Source organism: Oncorhynchus nerka, linkage group LG23 (genome assembly GCF_034236695.1).
Source record: "Oncorhynchus nerka isolate Pitt River linkage group LG23, Oner_Uvic_2.0, whole genome shotgun sequence".
NCBI classification, from domain to species: Eukaryota; Metazoa; Chordata; class Actinopteri; order Salmoniformes; family Salmonidae; genus Oncorhynchus; species Oncorhynchus nerka.
In genome coordinates, this window is record NC_088418.1 from 31873606 (window position 1) to 31896137 (window position 22532).

Genomic DNA, 22532 nt, shown 5'->3' on the forward strand with positions numbered 1-22532 from the left:
GAATGGATCAACAGCATTGTAGTTACTTCACAATACTAACCTAAATTATATTGTGAAAAGAAGGAAGCTTGTATAGAATAAAAATATTCCAAAACATGCTGTTTGCAACAAGTAATCGTAGCAAGTAATACTATGTGGCAAAGCAATTCACTTTTTTGTCCTGAATACAAAGTGTTATGTTTGGGGCAAATACAACACATTACTGAGTACTGCTCTCCATATTTTCATGCACGGTGGTGGCTGCATCATGTTATGGGTATGCTTGTAATCATTATGGGTGTTCAGGATTTAAAAAAATGTAAAAAATGTAATGGAGCTAAGCACGGGAGAAAACCTGGTTCAGTCTGCTTTCCACCAGACACTGGGAGGGGAGATTCAAAACATTTTTTTAGCAGAACAATAACCTTAAACACAAGGCCAAATCTAAGCTGGAGTTTCTTACCAATAAGACAGTGAAAGTTCCTGAGTGGCCGAGTTACAGTTTTTACTTAAATCTACGGCAACCTGAAAATGGTTGTCTAGCAATGATCAACAATCAATTTGACAGAGCTTGAAGAATTTTGAAAAAAATAAATGGGCAAATGTTGCACAATCCAGGTGTGGAGACTTACCCAGAAAGACTCACAGCTGTAATCGCTGTCAAAGATGCCTTTTTTGTTGTTGAAATAAGTCAAGGGGTATGAATACCTTCTGAAGGCACTGTATATTTAGTCTTGTCCGCATCAAGGATTAGTTTTAAACCAACTTTTTGTAAGGTAACATGTATTACCTTAGCCAAGGAGACAGTTTAAAAGAGTTCATCAACAGAATATAACCAGGGAATGTAGACTAGAGCTTCCATAGGGACTGTGGAGCAGGCTAAATGTTCAGCGTCCATGTAATAGCCAGGCTTTTTTTCTGACCCGAAATTTCTCCATAAGCTGTGTTGAAAGACACATTCTCAACATAGATCATGTTTTTTTATATGCATGCCTTCTGTACTAGGAGTGGGTTTGTAGTAAACATTACTGTTACTGGTGCTAACATGTAACTCAACGCAAACTCTCTCTCTAGCATAGTAGCAACAACAAGATGATGCAGGCTGCAGAGGCTACAACAGACTCCTCACTGAGAGAGGGAATAGAGGTGCTCGGAGTGGGGGACACTGAGAAAACCACTGGTAGGGAAGAGGAAGGTGACAAAGACGGGACAGATGTGGCAGCTGCAAAAGCAGAGGAGACCAAATCAGAGGATGCAAAAGGTAGGCCCCTCTGGGGTAATGCTAACTACACTCACAACTTTATGGGAAGAAAGAAGCCTCTACCTAGCTAGCTGCTTTAAGTCCTAAGTGTCCTCAATGGGCTCTATTTTCAGCTAGCGTTAAGCCAGTGCAATTGTGAAACGCACGCTTGTTTGCAATTTCGACCTGTTAAAGCCTGAGTTCTTCTATATTCAAACCCTAGCACCAAGATTGGTAATTTACCTGTCTTATATGAGCTCACTTGTGCTGTGGTGGGAGGGGTGTCAATATCTGAGGTGTGTTCTTAAAAGGGTGCGCCAAAGTGCCATTTTCGGTATGTGCTGGTGTGGCTATTTAAGACTAACCGAAAGCTGGTCTTAGCAGTAACAAGGTTTGTGAGGACAGGATTTTGACAACGAAAGTCCAGCCTATCCAGCCGTGGTGCACAGTGCCCATATACACATGGAACAAGAGAGGTGTGCTTTTTGTGACCGTAAACCTCGTATTTAGAAACATTTTTTTATTTTTTATAGCCTCCTCAGTGAAGGCAGTTTTTTTGTCATGCCCAATGCATTCCCCAGGTAGTCAAGACTATCGATAAAAGGTTTGGCTCGTGAGACTGCTTTGAAATAAGTCTTAATCACCAAGGCTTTATTAAAATATGAATTGTGGTAGCAGCAAAACAGTGAGCGGACATCCCCTTTTTATCTATGTAGTCTATTACATTATTTTATCCAGCTCCTTTTATTATTTTGGATGTGCATAAAAACCCTTCGGTAGGCTACATGCCCATCATGGAACGAGAGTTGAGATAATCCGGTGACACTCCTATTTAGAAACATTTAAGTTATTTTCCTGTAACAATTGCTTGTGTCTGGTCTCTTTCTTATCCTGGCCATGCATTAGCCAAGTAGTCTATCCATAAAAGGTTTTTAAATGGTCTACACGTGAGGCTTTTGCCAACATGCTTTTGCATTATTCACAATTCACATAGACCTACCTGAAATGCATACTCCATTTAGCTTGAATACCTCCCCATATTTCCAAAGAGCACCTCTTGTCCAGCTACCAAAGACGCGCTCCTCCAAACGTAGGCTGTTAACATTTTTCAGTCCATTAACGCCATATGAATGGCAGGCCTAGGATATATCTTGCTTATTGAGAATGTGCCTCACACATACAATTCCATTTACGGGAGCCTAGTGTTTTTTTATTTGAGAAGTGCGATGCGTGAAGGCCTACACTCGTTAAAGCCAGTTACAATGTTGACTGTCAACACTCCAAACATATTGCGCAAACGCCAGATTTTTTGTTGTTGTAAACTGTCGCTTTTGCTATTTAATAGTCATTTAATCCCTTACACTCGTGGGAATTGGCCTATATAGATAAGGCTAAATTGAGATCTTTCTTTCAGAAGAAATATAGAAATGCATAACCATGGTAGCAATTAAAAGGGAACAGTTTGGAGATTATGGGACAGTTATTAGACTAAAGGTGAGGACACAACAGTTTACCTGACAGAAGACTGAATCCGAACATTACACTATTGATTTTATGTGCATTCTACATTTACATTTACTGTACTTTTCACCTCATTTTGTTGATAACAAAATCTGAAAATATTCTATATACATTCAGTAGCATAACGAGCAATTTTGGAGTAGGTGCAACAAGGTTTTGAGTGTGTACAGTTTAGTAATTTGAATGCACTTTTATGAATCAAAGAAGTGTCTTCAACTATAAGGCACTTTTTTTCAGCTCACCTAGCTGTGCGGTTGAGGAAGTATTAGAAAGCACACTTGTAGACATTTTGTTTGGAACACAACCCTGCATCTCCTCCTTTACACAATGTACTGTTGTTGTTTACGCAATCCAAAAGCGGTCCATTATCTGGGTCAGGTGGGTATAATTTGAAAGCTTGTTCTATTAACAACATGACTAGCTAAATTATAAAATACGATATTACAGTGTTAGGCTTTCATTAGGTAATTCAGAGAAGCAAATTGTAGTTTTGGTGAGAGTAGAATGGAGTCATGAGTGCATTCAGATGCATGTTCCACGGTAAATTGTCTTCACAATACAACAAATATAACCTAATTCTGTTCAGGACAACCCAGGATATAGCGCCATGACATCTTGTAACTACATCAAACATAGTGATCATAAACGTTGACACTGTATATTACATTTGTTTTATGATTATGGAAATGTGAAGTGCACATTTGGACTCACGGATGTTTGGCTTGGATGTATGACATTAAAGCGGTATGTTTTATAATCCTCAACGTCTCATCCTTCAAAATACATAGAGTCCTCGTAATTTACTGCATTTCCCTCACTCAGACAACAAAAACATTTGTTAAAGTTGCCCAATTAGCAGGAGGGAGGGGGAAACCTCTTGTCTCGCGCAGTGCTTAAATTCAGAGCAGCTGTCAGTAAAAACCAATACAGAGCTGTGAAGCGGAGAACCTGTACAGCCACTGCGTTCCAATTTAGGCGCTTATGAGTGTCAATATCTGCCATTTTCAACCCGTATACTGGTATGTATGTAAAGGGCTACTAATCTGTAGTGTCAATCCACAATGAACTAGGACGAGAATATTCCATGCCCTCAGCCGAATTGAGGACCGTCAATAACCTATAGAACGTATTGACGCAAAGACCGTCAATAACCTAAAGCACTTCAGACAAACGCATGCAATATTAACCTTTTGAAGCTAGGGGGCACTATTTTTGTTTTTGGAAAAATAACATTCCCAAAGTAAACTGCCTATTTCTCAGGACCAGATGCTAGAATATGCATATAATTGACAGCTTAGGATAGAAAACACTAAAGTTTCCAAAACTGTAAAAAATATTGTCTGTGAGTATAACAGAACTGATATTGCAGGTGAAATCCTGAGAAAAATCCAATCAGGAAGTGACTCTTATTTTGAAACCCCTGTCTTTCTATGCATCTCTATTGCCCATTGAAAGGTATATCAACCAGATTCCTTTTTCTGTGGCTTCCCTAAGGTGTTTACAGCCTTTAGACGTAGTTTCAGGCCTTTATTTTGAAGAATGAGCATAAACGTCCACATTGCGTAAGTGGTCTGTTGTTGGATTTTTCGCAAAACAGAGAGGTAGCCATTTTTCCTCCCGGTCCTAGTGAAAAGCCAACTGTCCCGGTTGATATATTATCGAATAGATATTTGAAAAACACCTTGAGGATTGATTATAAAAACGTTTGCCTTGTTTCTGTCGATATTATGGGTATAATTTTGAATTTTTGTCTGCGTTGTCGTGACCGCTATTTCCGGTGGATTCCTAGGCATAACGTATCAAACTAACAGAGGTATTTGGATATAAAAAATATCTTTATGGAACAAAAGGAACATTTGCTGTCTAACTGGGAGTCTCGTGAGTGAAAACATCCGAAGCTCATCAAAGGTAAACAATTAATTTGATTGCTTTTCTGATTTTTGTGATCAAGTTACCTGCCACTAGGTGTACATAATGTTTTGTTAGTATATCGATAAACTTACACAAACGCTTGTATTGTTTTCCCTGCAAAGCATAATTTCAAAATCTGAGATGACAGGGTGATTAACAAAAGGCTAAGCTGTGTTTCGCTATATTTCACTTGTGATTTCATGAATATTTTCTAGTAAGATTATTTGACCGTTGCGCTATGCTTTTTAGCGTAGTTGATGACAATTATCCTGGATCCGGGATGGGTGGTTCCAAGAGGTTAAGCCATGGAACGCCTTGTTTGGCCAGTGAGTGGCCAAGCCCTCGTCACAACTACAACTTGTTTATTTACCAAAACCCAGCATTTCGCACCACTGCCCGCAATTGCGCTCATAATAATTGCTTGTGAAAATAGCAAAAATATTTCTGTCTCACCCCTGGACCCCACTCCCGAGTGGTGCAGCGGTCTAAGGCACTGCATTTCAGTGTTAGAGGTGTCACTAAAGACCCTGGTTTGACCCAAGGCTGTATCACAACCGGCCGTGATCAGGAGTCCCGTAGGGCGGCGCACAATTGGCCCAGTGTCGTCCAGGTTAGGGGAGGGTTTGGCCGGGGCTTGAGGATTTTCTTAAATGGCCACAGATCATTAACCCTTTGAAAATAATTTACACAAGTGACATGATTAATAATTTTGCTCACAATGTAATTTCCCCTCATTTAAATTGAGTAACACCTATGACACTTTGTATTTAGAGACACCAAATTATCAATGGAATCCTCAAATTTGACATACAGCCTAGCGTTGTCCGGGTTTGGCCAGGGTAGGCTGTCATTGTAAATAAGAATTTGTTCCTAATTAACTGACTTGCCCAGTTAAATGAAGGTTACACACACTGACCAAAAAGTTATTTTGTTTGCATTTACGCATGTCCCATTACCAGTAAAACATAATGAAAACCTATTTCTTTCACTTACTTGCTGTGCTATTTCATTGTTCATTTGTTCAGTCGTTTCATTCTCAACCAGGATTTCTATGGAACGCCGTTTGGGTCTTTGCGTGTCAAATACGTTTGTTGACCAATCAGGACCTGAATATGACTGCACGTCACATAATTTAACTCGTTCATTATATTTTTATGTAGTTATTACACTATCACTCTTATATCATATGTCACAAAGATTCATCAATACAATACGTATGCTATGATGCTGGTAAAGGTGTTTAGCGCAGCTACAGTGCTAGTCATCTAGGTGTCATCTAAAATAACCCTAATTTATAAGACCGTATTAATGGTGGTCGGACCCATCTATGTGAAGCTAGCCACAATAAGAATTAGCCACAATAGTGGACTTTGCAGTTTGCCTAAAAATAAAAGTATGGCATAATTCTACTATTTGTAAACATTTACATCACTGTCAATGACATACTTTTATTCGGAAGGCAAAGCGCAAATTCTACTATTGTGCCTAATCCTTATTGTGGCTAGCTTCACAACACAACCCCGTTCCGGTCAAGCCTCACTAGCCAGATGAAGCTAGCTGGCTGCTTTAAAACGTTAGCTTTGGACAACAAGGTTAAGTAGCTGGCTCGCTATTTATTTTCATGAACTGTTCAATTTCAATAGGTGAACAAGTGGCAACCTAGCTAATACTTACTCAGAAGGATTCCTAAATCATTGCTAAGAATAAATGAAAATGACTGCAGTTTCTACTGATCATTGTTTCAAGCTGGTTGTATTGGTGCTAGCTAGGTATCAAACTAAAGCTAGCTACCCCAGAAGTTGTGGTCGAACAAATGATGCTTTATTACCAACGCGGTTTTGTAAACACATCGTTCGTGGCCAGTGTTTGCTGACTTTTTTTGCACAGCTTTGAGTGCTACTATCTTTTTTTACACGCAAAGACTCAAACGGTGTTCAATACTATGTATGTCGTGAAGCTAATAGCAGTGATGCTATTACTGTGTAACTCCGGTAGGGCAACATCTGAAATATAGCGCACTTGGTAGTGTGTAACGGTGCTCGACCAGTCGGCGAAAGCCAACATCACCCACGACAGAGAACGGTTGATTGTCAAGGGCAATGAATTCCATTATCTTGGCTTTAATGGATTTCACCTTTCAGTTGTCTCGCTGAAAATGTGTTACTCTTTCAAATGACTGCTTGACTGCTCAATCCACACAGCAGACATTCTGGGCTAGTTTAGGAATGCTACGTTACGCAAAATTTTACATGTATTCATTACATCATGTACCTTCGTTATATAGGTATGCACGTCAGCTTTGACATCAGTTTTGCACATCGTGCGTTAAACTAGGCATCGGCCGATACCGATATATTCACCGATATATCATGCATCCCTACTATGTATAGCTTCGTAAGAATAAAATGACCAACCACCCAGCTTTGGAGTAGTTGAAAGTCTGTTTTTGAGAGGACCTGGCTACTGTGGGAGACTTCTAGTAATTGTGCTAAGCTAACTATGTGCTAACATCTCCAGACTACACGCTGAGACAGAAATGAGTTCATCTGACTGAGAAAAACAACCTAAATCTCGCAGTATCCCTTTAACCCATATCAGTGTCTGGAATAATATTCACCATTCTTTCTGCCATGAGTCACTTATAAGTCATTATTTTTAACACAATACTTTGACAATACCTGCGCAAATGCTCATTTGCAATCGATCATGAAAAACGTACTCACCAATTACTGCGGTCACGTTTTCAAGATCTGATCTGTCTTTTTTCTCCCCATCTTATCCCCTTACAGCTTTTGCCACCCAGAATTGTTCAAATGAAAAAAGTTTAACGTGTCAAATAATTATCCGAAGTGATGATGACACAGCCGATATTTAAATTTGAGTTAGCTGTACAATGCTACAAATATTACATACATATAACAATTGTCCCATAGGATTAGAATTAGTAGAACTAACATTCCCATCCAAAACAGTGTTGGTTTGTGTGAACAGCAAGTAGACCCTTTTTCACAGACGATCTGTCTCTGGCCCGTTACACCCGTTACATTGCATTCAGATAGTATTCATACCCAAGAAGACTCGAAGGCTATAATTGCTGCCAAAGGTGCTTCAACAAAGTTCTGAGTAAAGGGTCTGAATACTTATGTAAATGTGATGTTTTAGTTTATTATTTCATGAAGCTCACGACAAACAGTTCTTGTGCTGCCGTTGCTTCCAGAGGCATATTGGAACTCGGTAGTGAGTTGCAAACGAGGACAGACGATTTTACGCACTTCAGCACTCGGCGGTCCCGTTCTGTGAGCTTGTGTGTCCTACCACTTCGTGGCTGAGCTGTTGTTGCTCCAAGATGTTTCCACTTCACAATAACAGCACTTAAAGGTGACGCTAGCGGGTTCAGAAATTTGACGAACTGACGTGTTGGAAAGGTTGCATAGCTCTTCAGTATGGGCCATTCTACTGCCAATGTTTGTCTATGGAGATTTACATGGCGGTGTGCTTGATTTTATTCACCTGTCAGCAACAGGTGTGGCTGAAATACACAAATCTGATCATTTGAAGGGGTGTCCATATACTTTTGGTGATGTAGTGTAGCTCAGGCAGTAGGAAGCTCTCTCATCCATTTATATGCAGAGGAAACAGTCTTATACTCAGCTGGTCCCTCCCTGGATTCTGCGATAAACGCTCTACAACAAAGCTTTCTCTGCCCTTGACCTTTGTTTTGGAGGTGTTCAGAACAAGGTTATGTGGTTCAGAAAGAAGAATGCTCCCCCACCCCCCCAACCAGTGTGATTACTATCTCTGAGGGTTTAGAGCTTGAGGTAGTCACTTCATACAAGTACTTGGGAGTATGGCTAGATGGTACACCGTCTTTCTCTCAGCACATATCCAAGCTGCAGACTAAGGTGAAATCTAGACTTGCTTTCCTCATTTGTAATCACTCTTTCACCCCAGCTGCCTAACTAACCCTGATGCAGATGACCATCCATAGATTGGCAAGTAAGGGTGCTCTTAAGCAGCTTGATATTCTTTACCATTCGGCCACTCAGATTTGCCAACAATGCTCCTTATAGGACACATCACTGTACTCTGTTCATCTCTGTATACCCGGCGTGAGACCTACTGGTTGATGCTTATTTATAAAAACCCTTTTAGGCCTCACTCCCCCCTATCTGAGATACCTACTGCAACCCTCATCCTCCACATACAACACCCGTTTTGCCAGTCACATTCTGTTAAAGGTCCCCAAAGCGCACACATCCCTGGGTCACTCCTCTTTTCAGTTCACTGTAGCTAGCAACTGGAATGAGCTGCAAAAAACACTTAAACTGGACAGTTTTTTTTATCTCAATCTCTTCATTCAAAGACTCAAATATATACCCCCTTATTGACACTTGTGGCTGCTTTGCGTGATGTTTGTTGCGCTTACTTTTTTGCCTTTCACACTGTTGTATGTGCCTAACAATGTTTGTACCCTGTTTGTGCTGCTACCGTGTTGTTGTGTTGCTGCCATGTTGTGTTCTCTCTTTAAGGTCTCTCTTTATCCAGTGTTGTGGTGTCTCTCTTGTCGTGATGTTTTTTTTCTAATCCCCGTCTCAGCAGGAGGCCTTTTGCCTCTTGGTATGCTGTAAATAAGAATTTGAATAAGAATTGACTTGCCTAGTTAAATAAAGTTGAAATAAAAATATTAGCACCCAGGCCAGGAGCTAGTACTTGATGCACAGCCTTTGGTCAAGATAACCACTGACAAATGCTTCTTGTAGCCATCAATGAGATTGCTGCACTTTTCTACTGGCAATTTGTCCCACTCTTCAGCTGTGTTTGAGGGGTGCTTAACCTCTCTGGTAAAAGTGGGATGCTAGCATCCCACCTCGACAACAGCTAGTGAAATTGCAGGGCGCCAAATTCAAAACAACAGATATCCCATAATTAAAATTCCTCAAACATACAAGTATTATCCACCATTTTAAAGATAAACTTCTTGTAAATCCAACCACAGTGTCCGATTTCAAAAAGGCTTTACTGCGAAAGCACACCATGTGATTATGTTAGGTCAGCACCTAATCACAGAAAACCATATAGCCATTTTTCCAGCCAAAGAGAGGCGTCACAAAAAGCAAAAATATAATTAATAACTAACCTTTGATGATCTTCATCAGATGGCACTCATAGGACTTCATGTTACACAATACATGTATGTTTTGTTCGATAAAGTTCATATTTATATAAAAAAATCTCAGTTTAAAGTGGCGCGTTATGGTCAGAAATGCATTGTCTCAAACAAACATCCGGTGAAAGTGCAGAGAGCCACATCAAATTACAGAAATACTCATCATAAACATTGATAAACGATACAAGTGTTATGTCTGCACCTAGCCACAGAAACCCATACAGCCATTTTCCAGCCAAGGAGAGTGTCACAAAAGTCAGAAATAGCATTAAAAAGAATCACTTACCTTTGATGATCTTCATCTGGTGGCACTCCCAGGTCTCCATGTTAGACAATAAATGTTCGTTTTGTACGATAATGTCCCTCTTTATGACCAAATACCTCCTTTTTGTTTGCGTGTTTTGTCCAGTAATCCGAATGCTTAAGACGCGTGCACTAAGTTCAGACGAAAAGTCCAAAAAAGTACAATAAATAAGTTAGTGTTTAAAATCACTCCTCTGGTTGTTTTTGAAATCAATAATATTTCAACCGGACAAAAGCTTTGTCAATAGAAAAGGCGCTTTCCCGATCAGGCGCATGGCTGATGATTGAAAGTGCTGTATCTCCCTCATTTTTCATAGTTAAAGCCTGAAACAATGCCTAAAGACTGGCCACATGTAGAGGAAGCCATAGAGACCGTGAACTGGGTCCTAATTCTTTGTATGGTGGATAGGCTTTCAATGGAAAAACAGCCTTTCAAAATAATAGTACTTCCGGGTTGGATTTTCCCCGGGTTTTCGCCTGACATATCAGTTCTGTTATACTCACAGACATTATTTGAACAGTTTTGGAAACTTTAGAGTGTTTTCTATCCAAATCTACTACTATGTGCATATCCTATCTTCTGGGCCTGAGTAGCAGGCAGTTTAATTTGAGCATGCTTTTCATCCAAATTCCGAATGCTGCCCCCTACCCTAGTGATGTTAAGCAATAAGGCCCGAGGAGGTGTGGTATTTGGCCAAAATACCACGGCTAAGGGCTTTTTTTAGGCACGACACAACAAAGTGTCTGGACACAGCCCTTAGCCGTGGTATATTAGCCATATATCACAAACCCCAGAGGTGCCTTACTGCTATTATAAACTGGTTACCAACTTAATTAGAGCAGTAAAAATAAATGTTCTGGTATACGGTCTGATATACCACGGCTTTCAGCCAATCCGGATTCAGGGCTCGAACCACCCAGTTTGTAATTTAGTTTACAGTCTAGACCAACTGCTACCATAGGTTTTGTAATGGATTCAGATCTGTACTCATTGCTGGCCAGTCCAGCATTTTTTCCTTAACCCTTCCCAGATACTTTTTGGTGTGTGTTTGGGGTTGTACTGATGAAAGACCCACAACCTTCGACAGAGACCAAGGTTTTGGACACTGGACTCCAAAACACTTTGCATATTCAAGGCCCTCCGCACCAGAGGTCGCAAAGAAACCCCACTGCATTATCTAACCTGATTCTTTGAATGCTTAATTAGGTCGTCAGAATTTTTGATATTTTGTTTAATCTGCCCACAGAACAATATAGCAGGATTTAGGCATGTTTAGGTGGGTTTTCTTGTCATTCTTTCAGATGTTTACCTACAACCAAGCTCAGGTGATGGCTTAAATTCATTGTAGCCTAGGTCTAATACACTGAACAAAAATATTAATGCAACAATTTCAAAGATTTTACTGAGATACAGTTCATATTTTTTTGTTTTATTTAACTAGGCAAGTCAGTTAAGAACAAATTCGTATTTACAATGACGGCCTACCAAATGGCCTCCTGCGAGGATGGGGGCTGGGATTAAACATTTAAAATAGAATAACAAAATACCAAAGAGGACAACATAGTGTGGCAGCAACACATGCCAACACAGCATGGTAGCAACTTCGCAGCACAAAACATTATTGGGCATTATTGGGCACAGACAACAGCACAAAGACCAAGATGGTAGAGACAATAATACAACATGCAAACTGTCAAATCAAATTTTATTGGTCACATACACATGGTTAGCAGATGTTAATGCGAGTGTAGTAAAATGCGTGTGCTTCTAGTTCAGACAGTGCAGTAATATCTAACAAATTCACAACGACTACCTTATACACACAATGTAAGGGGATGGAGTAAGAATATGTACATGGATGGCATAGGCAAGGTGCAATAGATAATATTTTATACTATCTACATATGAGATGAGTAATTTAGGATATGTAAACTAGAGGTCTACCGATTAATCAGGGCTGATTTTCAAGTTTTCATAACAATTGGAAATCGGTCATTTTGGACAGCGATTTTGCAGATTTTTATATATATATATATATTTTTTTACACCTTTATTTAACTAGACAAGTCAGTTAAGAACACATTCTTATTTTCATTGACGGCCTAGGAACGTTGGGTTAACTGCCTTGTTCAGGGGCAGAATGACAGATATTTACCTTGTCAGCACAGGGATTCAATCTTGCAACCTTACGGTTAACTAGTCCAACGCTCTAACTACATGCCCCACGAGGAGCCTGCCTGTTTTGCGAATGCAGTAAGAAGCCAAGGTAAGTTGCTAGCTAGCATTAAACTTAATCAATCATAATCACTAGTTATAACTACACATGGTTGATGATATTACTAGTTTATCTAGCGTGTCCTGCGTTGCATATAATCGATGCAGTGCGCATTCGCGAAAAAAGACTGTCGTTGCTCCAACGTGTACCTAACCATAAACACCAATGCCTTTCTTAAAATCAATACACAGAAGTATATATTTTTCAACCTGCATATTTAGCTAACAGAAATTCAGGTTAGCAGGCAATATTAACCAGGTGAAATTGTGTCACTTCTCTTGTGTTCATTGCACGCAGAGGCAGGGTATATGCAACAGTTTGGGCCGCCTGGCTCATTGCGAACTAATTTGCCCAAATTTTACGTAATTATGACATAACATTGAAGGTTGTGCAATGTAACAGGAATATTTAGACTGATGGATGCCACCATTTAGATAAAATACGGAACAGTTCCGTATTTCACTGAAGTAATAAACGTCTTATTTTCGAGATAGTTTCCGTATTTGACCATATTAATGACCTAAGGCTCGTATTTCTGTGTGTTATTATTTTATAATTAAGTCTATGATTTGATAGAGCAGTCTGACTGAGCGGTGGCAGGCACCAGCAGGCTCATAAGCATTCATTCAAACAGCACTTTCGTGCGTTTTGCCAGCAGCGCTGCTGTTTATGACTTCAAGCCCATCGACTCCCGAGATTAGGCTGGTGTAACGATGCGATGTGAAATGGCTAGCTAGTTAACGGCAATAGCGTTTCAAACGTTACTCACTCTGAGACTTGGAGTAGTTGTTCCCCTTGCTCTGCATGGGTAACGCTGTTTCGAGGGTGGCTGTTGTCGTTGTGTTCCTGGTTCGAGCCCAGATAGGAGCGAGGAGAGGTACGGAAGCTATACTGTTACACTGGCAATACTAAAGTGCCTATAAGAACATCCAAAGGTATATGAAAATCAAATGGTATAGAGAGAAATAGTCCTATAATAACTACAACCTAAAACTTCTTATCTGGGAATATTGAAGACTCATGTTAAAAGGAACCACCAGCTTTCATATGTTCTCATGTTCTGAGCAAGGAACTTAAACGTTAGCTTTCTTACATGGCACATATTGCACTCATAGAGAATTCTCTTGGGAGATAATGCGGTCAGCATTTGATTGTAAGGAATTCTAGGTCAGGTGAACAAAAGGATTTGAGTTCCTGTATGTTATGATTATACCATGAGTCGATAATCATGAGGCATACACCTCCGCCCTTCTTCTTACCAGAGACATGTTTGTGTCTGTCGGTGCGACATTTGAAGAAACCTGGGAGCTGTACCGACTGACAACATATCCCGAGTGAGCCATGTTTCTGTGAAACAGAGAATGTTACCTTCTTTGATGTCTCTCTGGAAAGCAACTCGTGCCCTAATTTTGTCCACCTTGTTGTCTAGAGACTGGACATTGGTGAATAATATGCTCAGATGCGGTGGATGGTGTGCTCGCTTTCTAAGTATGTCCAGGAGGTCACTCCGTCTACCTACTCTGCGATGAAGTTGTTTTGGTTCGACCTCTGGGATTAGATCTAAATCAAATCAAAGTTTGTCACGTGCGCCGAAAACAACAGGTGTAGTAGACCTTAGTGAAATGCTTACTTACAGGCTCTAACCAATAGTGCAAAAAAGGTATTAGGTGAACAATATGGTGGTAAAGAACACACTCACATCTAATCTAATGTCCTGGGTGGAGGTCTGAACAAAAGATCCACTTCGGGAAAGTTCTATTGCTGCTCATAATATTGGTAAGTTGACGTTGTTCTTATATCCAATAGTTCTTCCCGGCTGTATGTAATAACACTTCCGATTTTCTGGGCTAACAATGTAAGAAATGGCCTCCCGGGTGGCGCAGTGGTTAAGGGTGCTGTACTGCAGCGCCAGCTGTGCCATCAGAGTCCCTGGGTTCGCGTCCAGGCTCTGTCGTAACCGGCCGCGCCCGGGAGGTCCGTGGGGCGACGCACAATTGACCTAGCGTCGTCCGGGTTAGGGAGGGCTTGGTCGGTAGGGATGTCCTTGTCTCATCGCGCACCAGCGACTCCTGTGGCGGGCCGGGCGCAGTGAGCGCTAACCAAGGTTGCCAGGTGCACGGTGTACCCTCCGACACATTGGTGCGGCTGGCTTCCGGGTTGGATGCGCGCTGTGTTAAGAAGCAGTACGGCTGGTTGGGTTGTGTATCGGAGGACGCAGAACTTTCAACCTTCGTCTCTCCCGAGCCCGTACGGGAGTTGTAGCGATGAGATAAGATAGTAGCTACTACAACAATTGGATACCATGAAATTGGGGAGGAAAAAGGGGTCAAATTCAATAAAAATAAAAATAAAAAATGTAAGAAATAATACATGAAAGAACAAATTACTGCATTGTTTCCTAAGGACGTGAAGCGAGGCGACCATCTCTGTTGGCGCCATCTTAAGTCATGTCAGTAAGAGAGTCCATGAGTGAGTCTTTGAATGAAGAGATTGAGATACAACTATCCAGTTTGAGTGTTTGTTGCAGCTCGTTCCAGTCGCTAGCTGCAGCGAACTGAAAAGACGAGCGACCCAGGGATTTGTGTGCTTTGGAGACCTTTAACAGAATGTGACTGGCAGAGCAGGTGTTCAATGTGGAGGATGAGGGCTGCAGTAAGAGGGTTTTATAAATAAGCATCAACCAATGGGTCTTGCGACAGTTCTACAGAGATGACTAGTTTACAGAGGAGTGCAGTGATGTGTCCTATAAGGAGCATTGGCCATATTGTTCTTACCAAACCACAACCTTGCTCTGAACATCTCCAAAACAAAGGTCAAGGGCAGAGAAAGCTTGTTGGACACAAAGCTTTGTTGTAGAGCGTTTAACACAACATCCGGGAGGGGCCAGCTTAGCTTAGTGGCCTTCCAGATAGCCTGAGTGCACTTATTTCTCATTTGCCTGAACGAGAGCCAGTCAGCCTGAGTATGCCTGTGCCGAGCCTTTCGCCAAATGCAATTCTTGAGGTGGAGTAACTCTGCAAGATCACGGTCGAACCAGGGGCTGAACCTGTTTTTAATTCTCATTTTTATTATGGGGGCGGTTAACAATATCACTGAAAATATATTTTTTAAAGACGGTCCAAGTGTCTTCGACAGAGGGAATCAAGCTGATTTTATACCAATTTACAGAGGCCAGGTCATGAAGGAAGGCTGGCTCATTAAAGGTATTTAGCAAGCGTCTATGACACATAGTTTCACTGAGCAGCCATTACGAACACAGGCTGTAAAAACAATGATCACTAAGTCCATTACAGAAAACACCAGACTGATACCTATCAGGATTATTTGTGAGGATAACATTGAGGAGAGTAGCCTTTTCTGGGTGTTTGGAGTCATGCTTTGTTTGGAGTCATGCTCGCCCCAACAGTGCACGTGTGCTGGAGGCGAGCGAAAGCTTGGGAGAGAGGGGGGAGTGTGGTGGGGGTACCTGTACCAGACGGGGAGACAAGCCAGGGCAGACCGTGAACAGATCGCCAGGTGGAATCCAAACAGCAGTGCAGCAGGCAACGGGAGTCGGTGTCACACCCACTTGGGATGGTCTTTTAACAGCAGGAAGAAGCTTCAAGGTCTCTGGATTTGGGTGGGGTAACCTGCCATTTGTTGGGCTCAAAGGCCTCCACCTCTCACTTCACACCTCAGTACTAATTGAAGTTGTATCTGGTCTGTCTCAGTTCCAGGTTGGATGGTGTTCTTGGTAGTGTTAATCCTTCCAGGTAATATTGTCCAAAATTAGGTTGTAGGTTTCGAGTGAAGGTTATGCTGTGGAGAGTAGCATCCTGTATATGTCTCTGCCGAAAAATTCAAGTTTATCTTACTCCAAATCTATCTTTTTGCAAAAACATCTTGAAAAATGTGAGCTCACATGCATGCAGCTGTCTCTCTCTTTTCCGTAAGGCAATCAGTCAATTGAAATGAATTAATTTGGTTCTAAATCTATGAATTTCACATGACTGGGAATCCAGATATGCATCTGTTGATCACAGATACCTTAAGGTAGAGGCGTGGATCAGAAAACCAGTCAGTATATGGTGTGACCACCATTTGCCTCATGCAGCGCAACACATCTCCTTCGCAAAGAGTTGATCAGGCTGTTGATTGTGGCCTGTTGAATGTTATCCCACTCTTCAATGGCTGGGCGAAGTTGATGGATATTGGCGGGAACTGGAACATGCTGTCGTACACGTAGATCCAGAGCATCCCAAACATGCGCAAATGGTTGACATGCCTGGTGATTATGCAGGCCATGGAAGAACTGGGACATTTTCCGCTGCTAGGAATTCTGTAAAGATTCTTGCGACATGGGGCCGTGCATTATCATGCTGCAACATGAGGTGATGGCGGCAGATGAATGGCACAACAGTGGGCCTCAGGATTTCGTCACGGTATCTCTGTGCATTCAAATTGTCATCGATAAAATGCAATTGGGTTTGTTGTCTGTAGCTTATGCCTACCCATACCATAACCCCACCACCACCATGGGGTTCACCCACACACGTCTGCCATCTGCCTGGTACAGTTGAAACCGTGATTAATCTGTGAGGAGCACACTTCTTCAGTGTGCCAGTGGCCATCAAAAGGTGAGCATTTGCCCATTGAAGTCGGTTACGACACTGAACTGCTGTCAGGTCAAGACCCTGGTGAGGACGACGAGCGTGCAGATGAGCTTCCCTGAGACGCTCTCTGACAGTCTGTGCAGAAATTCTTTGGTTGTGCAAACCCACAGATCATCAGCTGTCCGAGTGGCTGGTCTCAGACGATTCCCCAGGTGAAGAAGCTGGATTTGGAGGTCCTGGACTGGCGTGGTTACACGTGGTCTGCGGTTGTGAGGCCGGTTGGACGTACAACCAAATTCTCTAAAACAACGGCTTACGGTAGAGAAATTAACATAACATTCTCTGGCAACAGCTCTGGTGGACATTCCTGCAGACATCATACCAGTTGCATACTCTCTCAACCTGAGACATCGCTTGCATTGTGTTGTGTGACAAAACTGCACATTATAGAATGACCCTTTGTCCCCCGCACAAGGTGCACCTGTGTAATGATCATGCTGTTAAATCAGCTTATTGATATGCCACACCTGTCAGGTGGATGGATTGTCTCGGTAAAGGATAAGTACTCACTAACAGGGATGTTGAGGCTCCCAAGTGGCGCAGCGGTCTAAGGCACTGCATCTCAATGCTAGAGGTGTCACTACAGACTCGATTCCAGGCTATATCACAACCGGCCTTGATTGGGAGTCCCAATCACTTGGCTCTGTCATAACCTCACATGGTCTCTCCTATCATTGCTATGCAGACGACACACAATTAATTTTCTCCTTTCCCCCTTCTGACGACCAGGTGGCGAATCGCATCTCTGCATGTCTGGCAGACATATCAGTGTGGATGACGGATCATCACCTCAAGCTGAACCTCGGCAAGACGGAGCTGCTCTTCCTCCCGGGGAAGGACTGCCCGTTCCATGATCTCGCCATCACGGTTGACAACTCCATTGTGTCCTCGTCCCAGAGCGCTAAGAACCTTGGCGTGATCCTGGACAACACCCTGTCGTTCTCAAATAACATCAAGGCGGTGGCCCGTTCCTGTAGGTTCATGCTCTACAACATCCGCAGAGTACGACCCTGCCTCACACAGGAAGCGGCGCAGGTCCTAATCCAGGCACTTGTCATCTCCCGTCTGGATTACTGCAACTCGCTGTTGGCTGGGCTCCCTGCCTGTGCCATTAAACCCCTACAATTCATCCAGAACGCCGCAGCCCGTCTGGTGTTCAACCTTCCCAAGTTCTCTCACGTCACCCCGCTCCTCCGCTCTCTCCACTGGCTTCCAGTTGAAGCTCGCATCCGCTACAAGACCATGGTGCTTGCCTACGGAGCTGTGAGGGGAACGGCACCTCACTACCTCCAGGCTCTGATCAGGCCCTACACCCAAACAAGGGCACTGCGTTCATCCACCTCTGGCCTGCTCGCCTCCCTACCACTGAGGAAGTACAGTTCCCGCTCAGCCCAGTCAAAACTGTTCGCTGCTCTGGCCCCCCAATGGTGGAACAAACTCCCTCACGACGCCAGGACAGCGGAGTCAATCACCACCTTCCGGAGACACCTGAAACCCCACCTCTTTAAGGAATACCTAGGATAGGATAAAGTAATCCTTCTCCCCTCCCCCCTTAAAAGACCTAGATGCACTATTGTAAAGTGGCTGTTCCACTGGATGTCATAAGGTGAAAGCACCAATTTGTAAGTCGCTCTGGATAAGAGCGTCTGCTAAATGACTTAAATGTAAATGTTAAATGGGAAGCGCACAATTGGCCCAGCATCATCCGGGTTAGAGTTTGGCTGGGGTAGGCCGTCATTGTAAATAAGAATTTGTTCTTAACTGACTTGCTTAGTGAAATAAAAGGTTACATAGAATTACAGAGAAGCTTTTTATGGGTACGGAACATTTTGGGGATCTTTTTACATTTTACATTTTCTATTTAGGGCCTATGAAACATACAAATGATGGATTAATAGTAATTAACTTCTCATTTACACATCTGTCTTTACTGTTCCCTTGCCAAATTCACGCATCACCACTGGCCTCTCGCCCACCCCCACCGAATACCCGATTCGAAAAATAACTACAGATTGCGGCTGGATAATATTTCACAAAAGTGGGAAAGGTGTCATAAACAAGACATGCTCGTATTTAGTTTTTCCGTCAACATTTTTGGGATACAAAAAGGGCCTTAGATTTATAGTTATTTCATTGATACTTATTTATACTTGGGATATTGTTTTGTAACAGGAAAGGTAAAAAGAATAGCTGGAGGGCGTCCTTGGATGAGTTTTTCATGGTTGCAAATACCACCGCAATTCAAGAATGACACACTAACTTACTAACACACATGCATGCTTCTGTCCGATTCATCTGTTTTTTTCCAGATGGAGACAAAAGTGGAGATGCGATGGAAGGAGAGGGGCAGAAGGGGGAGATGGAAGCAGACAGCAAGATGGAGGGAGGCGATCGAAAGCAGGTGGAGCGAGAGTGGGAAATCACCTATAGCGATGATGAAATCGAGGACCCCAAAAACTGGATGCCCCCTCCCGACGAAATCAAAAGACTGTATGAGCTCCTTTCAAAAGGGGATAAGCTGGAACTGAACTTTGTGCCCCTTCCTCGAAGACCGCCTACACCTGAGAGGACCCCCTCGCCCGAGAGGGATGATGAGGACGAGGCGGCAAAAGAGAGGGAGAGGGAGGATAGAGAGCGCAAGTGAGTTGTGTATTCATTTATATCTAAGGTTGGTTATGTTTCCTTCTAGCTCTGGTCCAGGAGGACTACGGTAAGCAGAGTTGTGTTCATTGTGGTACGCAATGGAAAACCAAAATGATCGTTTCTTATTGAACAAGTCTAGGGGCTCTATTTTCAAACACAATTTAGTTTGCAATTGCGTCATGTAAAAACTGGCGCACTGGCAGTTTATTAAAATATCACGAGCAGCAAAACAGTCAACATATTCCCCTTTTTTATTTATATTGGACATTATTTTTGTCCAGCTTCTGTGAAGTTTGGATGCCCAATGCATGAAAGGTGTTAGCGACTCGGGAAGCATGTTTAGGAACAAGTTATTTAATGACTTATTGTTTTTAGTTGATAATTTTGTTTTAAAAAAATGCATCTTCCACTTTCTTTTGTTGAATCTCGGGAATTACGATCACTGTCCAAAGTTCTGAATCCGCTTGTAAGTTATTTGCCTGTTTTGTTTTTTAAACTTTCACGTTGAAAAGTCACTACTGGCCATTTCAATGGCGATGGTAGGCTATTGCTACAATGCCTTCAGAAAGTATTCACACCGTTTTACTTTTTACAGATTTTGTTGTGTTACAACCTGAATTTGAAATGGGATAAAATGTATTACACATAATACCCCATAATGTCAAAGTTTAATTATGTTCTTCCAAAATGTTCCCAATTAATTACAAATGATAAGCTGAATTGTCTTGTGTCAATAAGTATTCAACCACTTTTATGGCAAGCCTAAATAAGTTCAGGCGTAAAAACGTGCTTAACAAGTCACATAATTAGGTTTTTACATGATTTTTGAATGACTACCCTAGTCGAGCAGTGAATTTCAAAAACAGATTCAACCGAAGCAGACACTAAGTATCCCTTTGAGCATGGTGAAGTTATTAATTACACTTTGGATGGTGTATCAATACACCCAGTCACTACAAAGATACAGACATCCTTCCTAACTTAGTTGCCAGAGAGTAAAGAAACCATTCAGGGATTTCACCATGAGGCCAATGGTGACTTTAAAACAGGAGTTTAATGGCTGTGATGGGAAAACTGAGGATGGATCAACAACAGGTTCAGTTACTCCACAATAGTAACCTTATTGACAGAGTGAAAACAAGGAAACCTGCACAAAACACATTCCACAACATGCAACCTATTTGCAACAAGGCACTAAAGTAATACTACAATTTGTTTTGTAAAACAAACATTCTGTCCTGAAGTGTTATGTTTGGGGAAAATCCAATACAACACATTACTGAGTACCACTCCATATTTTCAAGCATAGTGGTGGCTGCAATATGTTATGGGTATGCTTGTAATCTGTTTTCAGGATAAAAAAGAAAAGGAATGGATCTGAGCACAGGCAAAATCCTAGCTTAAAACCGGGTTCATTCTGCTTTCCACCAGACACTGGAAGATTAGTTCACCTTTCACTTACCAATAAGACAGTGAATGTTTGAGTGGCCGAGTTACAATTCTGACTTAAATCTATGGCAAGACCTGAAAATGGTTGTCTAGCAATAATCAATAACCAATGTGACAGAGCTGGGAGAATTTTGTAAAGATGAATGGGCAAATGTTGCACAATCCAGGTGTGGAACGCTCTTACAGACTTACCCAGAAAGACTCCCAGCTGTAATCACTGCCAAAGGTGCTTCTACAAAGTATTGACTCTAGAGTGTGAATACTTATGTAACTTAGATATCTGTATTTAATTTAATACATTTCAAAACATTTCTAAAAACGGGGTATTGTGTATAGATGGGTGCACCTTTATTTATTTAATCAATTTTGAATTCAGGCTGTAACAACAAAATGGAATAAGTCAAGGGGTATGAATACTTTCTGAAGGCACTGAGTGCATTTCCATATTTACTTAGAACGGGTGGGTGCCACAAAATCTCAACTCATCATGAGTACCATGAGGGGCCACAGTGGCTTGCAGGTCTGCGTACCCACATCCACAGGCGTTCTCAGAGATTTGCTGGTTACAGTCACTTTGAAAACAAGAGTCAGTCCAGTCCGTCTTTTGTTGGCCAATAAGAATGGCTGCACCATTAGAATGCAATTGTGTGGGCCCAATAAGTTTTTTCGGGGGAAAAAATGTGAAACTATCATTCCACTATTGCTGTATATAATTTTCTGAAAATCCAATGCAAAAATATTACATAACTCTTAATCTACAATTTATGTTCATAACGCTGGGCAACATGGGCCTGGGAGACTCACATGGATATTGGTATCCACAGTACTCAATTATAAACGTTTCAACTCAATACTTCTTGTTTTCCCCTTAAACATTTTTTGGGGACATAAATGCACTTAGAATTGTAGAATTGCAGAAAATTTGCTTAAAACCTCTCTAGGGTACGTGGGACGGTAGCATCCCACCTGACCAACATCCAGTGAAATTGCAGAGCGCAGATTATAAAAATTCAGAAAAAATAAAAGTGTTATACATAGGTTTAAAGATTAACTTCTTGTGAATCCAACCACAGTGTCAGATTTCAAAAAGGCTTTATAGCGAATGCATACCATGCAATTATTTGAGAACATCGCCCAGCAGACAATTCATTACAAACAGTAATCAGTCAGAGATAGAGATAAAATTAATCATTTACCTTTGATGATCTTCATATGGTTGCACTCAGAAGACATTAATTTACTCAATAAATGTTTGTTTTGTTCGATAAAGTCTCTCTTTATATCCAAAAACCTCCGTTTTCTTCGCACGTTTTCTTCAGTAATCCACAGGCTCAAACGCAGTCACAACAGGCAGACAAAAAAATCAAAATTGTATCCGTAAAGTTCATAGA

General features: G+C 41.7%; 1 protein-coding gene across 7 annotated transcripts in view; it reads left to right on the forward strand.

Moving 5' to 3' along the window:
- The window catches only part of pagr1 (PAXIP1 associated glutamate-rich protein 1), a 28241-nt gene that overhangs the window by 1753 nt on the left and 3956 nt on the right, over positions 1 to 22532 (forward strand). For 4 of the 7 annotated variants that reach the window (XM_029629743.2, XM_029629746.2, XM_029629742.2 and 1 more), the window contains 2 exons: positions 1054 to 1240; positions 19359 to 19689. In XM_029629743.2, coding sequence (XP_029485603.2) covers positions 1072 to 1240; positions 19359 to 19689 — 500 coding nt within the window. In that variant the 5' untranslated portion in view covers positions 1054 to 1071. The remainder of the gene's footprint in view (positions 1 to 1053; positions 1241 to 19358; positions 19690 to 22532) is intronic. The other 3 variants (XM_029629747.2, XM_029629748.2, XM_029629744.2) reach the window with 1 other exon arrangement.